Below are 4,650 nucleotides of genomic sequence, written 5' to 3'. Positions count from 1 at the left end.
GGGCATCCTGAGGAATCCTGCCTGCCCCAATGGCTGCTCCCAACCCCTGCACGTGCCACCCAGCCCTCCTGTGCAGTGCCCAAGAAGCATCTCTGGGGTTCACCACCTCCCTTACCGACTGCTCTCAGGAGTGGGCTTGGGGTAGCCCTCCACCATTCCCTCCCAGACAGCGTTTGCGAGGGCGTTGCCGATGGCCGTCATGACCATAAGAAGCTCGCTAGGCCAGTCATCCAGGTCCAGGGAGCGCACACGGGACAGGTGGGTGCCCAGGTTGCGGTGGATCCCGGAGCACTCGATGCACATGAGAGCACCCAGGTTCAGGCTGGCCCAGTCCGGATCTGAGGGCAGCAGGATCAGCGGGGGAGAGTTAATAACCTGCCCAGACTCACCAGCCCGTCTCCTGCGGCTCAGACTCATATCTGCAGGCACCTGCCCAGCAGAGCCCTTCCAGCTCAGTGTCCCTGGAGAGGCCAGGCCCTCAGGCTGGCCCCGGAGGGGACACGGGGTGGCACTGGGGGCTGTACCCACCCGAGGAGCAGGTCCACTGCAGGACAGGGCAGGACAGACACATAGGGCAGGTGTCTCTGGGCTCAGAGAGGGGGTGCCTGGGTGCCTGGAGCCCCCTCCCCTCCCCTCCTGGGTGAGCCCCCTGCCCAGGGTGCCATCTCTTACTGGGTGCGTCGCAGTCCACGCAGAAGCTGTTCCCGCGCGCCGTGCGGACGGCCTGCATGGCCTGCGCGTCGCCCTGGCTGCCCAGCCGAGCCTGCAAAGAACCCCACAAGGCCCTTCACTGCAGGCCAGCCCCCCTACCTGCACCCTGCACCCCTCCTGCCATGCCACACCACGCTCCACCACGCTGGCCAGCATGGGGGCTCTGAAAACAGGGGCTGGAGTGCCAGAGGAGCAGGGGACAGCGGGTCAAAGTGAGGAGAAAGGGCAGAAATGTCCAGGGAGGGAATGAACCATGAAGGATCCAGCCACATGAGGTGCAGAGTACTCTGCGGGGCCAGAGCCAGGTGGGGAAGAGATGACAAGAAACCCAAGGGAACTGCACAGTCCCAGGGACAGGACTGAACTCCCACTGGAAGGAGAGGGATCCCACAGGATTCAGTGTGGACAGACAGGCAAGCATGGGACATGGAGGAATGTAGCAAAGCAGATGCCAGAGAAGATAGAACAGAAGTTGGCCAAGACCTCTTACCTTGTTTTTGCTGCTCTCACAGCCCTGCAGGCTGGCCAGGATCTGGCTCTCAATGGCCTGCACCCAGAGCTCCCGCTCCTCTGACGTTGAGGCTTCAAAGAGCCACGTCTGGCCCGTCAGTGACACAATAATGAACTCAAATGGCTCATCTGGTTCTGGAAGAGAAAGGTGTGCCTAACGTGGGACTGGGAAGGAGACGTCTGCCATGGGACAGATCCTGCCATCTGCACATGGCAGGGTTGAGGCAGCAGCAGAGCCCAGCAGGCTGGGACAGGCAAGTCCCTGTCTCCTCCTGCAGAGTCTTCTCCTGCAGAGAAGAATGAGAGCTCTGTGCCAGTCCTGCCTCCTCCCTCCCTCTGCCCCTCACAGCTCCACTGGCTTGTGGAGCTCTCCCTGCCCTGCGTCCCACCCTCAGAGAAAGCTGCCAGCCTTTGGAGCAGTGGAACCAGCTCCTCCACGGGGCCGGTGCCTGCAGACAGCCCCAGTGCCAGGGCTCAGTGCCTGCCCTGGACGAGCCCTGCACACGGAGTGAGTGAGGCCAGGAAGAGGAGCCTGTGCAGTGGGCTCAGAGGCAGCTCCTCACCAAGGCTTACGAGGTGTTCTGCCCTGCTAACACCTGCCAGCCTGGCTCTGCCTCACACGGCCCCCCATGGGCACAGTTCATGGGGTGTCGTGTCAGCCTCACACCCAGCACCAGCATTTACCTTTTATTGCCAACTTCAGTAGTTAGTGCAGTAAATGACTTAACTAAGCGGGGCCTGAATGGAATGACTAATAAACGTTATGTCACAGCACACGCTTCAGCTCATAGCAAAATGATTTGTAATTACCTAATTAGCGTTATGCAAATAACACCCTCATCTCCATAATGTGCCTTCCCAGCTCTCTATTAAAAGCAGGGAGTCAACTGCTCAGCTCCAGAGACAGCACAGAGGCCGAGGGGCCTCTGGCCCACATTGAGGCAGAGCTGTGCTGGCCTCAAGCCTGGCAGGGTCTGTGGGGAGGTGAGCAGGGGAGTCTGGAGGGGTTTGAGGGGGGTCCCCCTCCTTTCCCTGGCTTCTCTGCAGCACAGAAGGCTCTCACTGCAGAGGGGAGCAGCAGGAAGGCAGAAAGGGACCCAGGCGCTGCGCAGGCCACAGTGAATGGCTGCAGAGGCCCCTGGCTGTGTCCCACCACGGGCACGGCCACCCTCAGTACTGCGGGGCCTCCTGGGCCCATCTGAGCCAGGCTGTGTCCACGAACATCCCCAGAGCACGGTGCAGCCCTGGGAAGCCTCCTTAGGAGAGCCAGGTCCGTTGGGCATGATGGGAGTGCACAGCCCTTCCTCCAGGCTCGTGGTCAGCACCTGCACTGACAAGCACCAGGCCTGGAGACCACCAGTGCTCCTGAACTGGTGCAGCAGCACAAACCTGGGTCTCCACACCATCCGAGCCTGGGGAGGATGGAATGACTCCAGCATGAGGGCTTGTCCTGGCTTGCCCTTCCCAGATAGGTAGGCAAGGCTCTTTTACTTATTTCACCCTAAATCAGCCTGGGACTCCTCCTCTGGGGAAAAATGTCTGCAACTGCATGTGTCCTGCTGGAATGAGAGACTGAGCCCTCAGAAGGACGACAGACTGCAGGGAGGGGGTAGTTAGCCACGCTGCTGGACTGTCCCCTCTGTGATGCACAGGTGTAACTGGGACATCCCACTTGTCCAGCACTTTCCTCCAGCTCTCAGCCACAGGAGAGACCCCACAGACATCAAGTCCCAGCTCAAGAACAAGGTTCTTGGAAAATATACAGCTGCCAGCCTGTGAATACTGGGAGAGGAAATAACCAGGCAACAGCCAGGCTAACAGGCACTGCCTCCTTTGCTTGCTGGCACCAGCCCCTGTGAGTGCTGCCAGAGCCTGGCATGGGCAGGGAGCCCCCAGACTGCAGGGGAGCCAGGACCATCCCCCCATAGCCCCAGGGCTGGCGGCTGCTGGGGCTGAGCACTACCAGCCCCAGGAATGAGCAGCAGCTCCCTGGGCAGAGGCTGCCCAGGCTGCAGGGAGCATCTGCAGACAGTGCTCCTGGGGGACCCTGACACATCACAACAGGCCCTGTTCTCACACCTCATACTGCCTTGGTCTGAGCCACCTGTGGCTGCTGCTGCTGCTGTGTTGCTGAGCCCAACTGGACTGGGGAAGCTGCCTGGACTGGGGAAGCACTGGGTGCACTTGGAGTCCTCCTCCCTGCTGCTGAGCCCCTCCTGCACAGCAGGACGAGGACATGGCTCCCTGCTCCTTGCTCCTGTTTGCCCAGCACCTCCCCACCAAGCAGGCCGGCAGGAATCCCAGCCCCAGCCTTCCTGCACCTGTACACTTCCCAGGGAAGAAAACATCAGCCCTGCCTGCCCCAGGGCTCTGGTGTGGGGGTCACTGCTGCTCCTTGAGGCACCATGCTGGGGCAGGGGGCTCCATGTGGCTCCCAGCACTCTGCTCAAGACATTCACAGCAGGGCAGGAGGTTCCCTCCTTCTGGGTGAGAGATTTCTGGGGCTCCAACCTGACTCGGACGGACTTTCCTACTGTCACAGCTGAGGGACATCCCAGAGCCCTGGGGCTGCCCAGTCCCAGCCCTGGGAGCAGTCCCAGTCCAACCAAAGCCCTGGCGCCAGCTCTGCAAGATGCAGGACCTCCGTTCCACTCCTGCTTTGTGCCTCCTGGATTCCAGCTTCACGCCAAACAAAGGCCCTGTTGCTCTCGGAGCCCGGGAAGAGCTAACAAAGGACCACAGCTTTTCTGCCGTGCTGTGGCCAGTTCCCCACCTCACAGTGCAGGACGGCACTATGGAGCTGGATCTCTCTGGAGGCCTCAGCACAGCATGACTACAACACAAGAGTGTGGCACTGCAGGGTCACACCCTGGATTCATACAGGAGGACCAGCAGAGCTGGGAAGGGAATCAAGGACTTGCAGCAGCTTGGAACACTGTGCAGACCCACCTTCTGGGATGGTCTAGGACCAGTTCTCAAGCTCCTCAGGGCACCCATACAAGTTGAATCAGTTGTTTTAGGGAAAGCACTGGGTATTCTCAGCTTCTTCTGGTGAGAGGTACAGGTTTCCAATACGGCAGGGCCATTTCTGGCCGGATGAGAGGAAGGCACCAAGCAGATGATATAAGCAGAAGGTTTAGACTACCTCTGCTGAAGCAGAACTGGCAGAACTCCCTCTCCTGCCCCACACATGGGCACAGGCTCCTTTCTGGAGGCCAGAGAAGTCCCAGAGCTTGCCAGCTCCAGCCTGACAGGACTCAGACCTCAGAGGAAGCCACTACTGTAGGAGCAGGGAGCCTTTCCCAGATGCCTCCGAGTGAGTGGCTGCCTGGGGCAGATGGCAGAGCCTGGCCCCCAGCCCCACCATGGCAGAGCCCCCAGCCCCGCGATGGCAGAACCCCCAGCCCTGGATGGCAGAGCCCCCAGCCC

General features: G+C 60.6%; 1 protein-coding gene across 1 annotated transcript in view; it reads right to left on the bottom strand.

Moving 5' to 3' along the window:
- Positions 1–4,650, bottom strand: part of AGAP3 (ArfGAP with GTPase domain, ankyrin repeat and PH domain 3) — a gene marked incomplete at its 5' end in the record, with an annotated part of 72,319 nt that overhangs the window by 2,885 nt on the left and 64,784 nt on the right. Inside the window, 3 exons of the mRNA XM_005430569.2 lie at positions 116–338; positions 673–763; positions 1,202–1,356. Of these exons, the coding sequence (XP_005430626.2) occupies positions 116–338; positions 673–763; positions 1,202–1,356 (469 nt within the window). The remainder of the gene's footprint in view (positions 1–115; positions 339–672; positions 764–1,201; positions 1,357–4,650) is intronic.

This window comes from Geospiza fortis, unplaced genomic scaffold (assembly GCF_000277835.1).
Source record: "Geospiza fortis unplaced genomic scaffold, GeoFor_1.0 scaffold891, whole genome shotgun sequence".
Classification (NCBI taxonomy): domain Eukaryota; kingdom Metazoa; phylum Chordata; class Aves; order Passeriformes; family Thraupidae; genus Geospiza; species Geospiza fortis.
The sequence above is the reverse complement of the archived record's forward strand: the minus strand, read 5'-3'. Positions and strand labels throughout refer to the sequence as shown.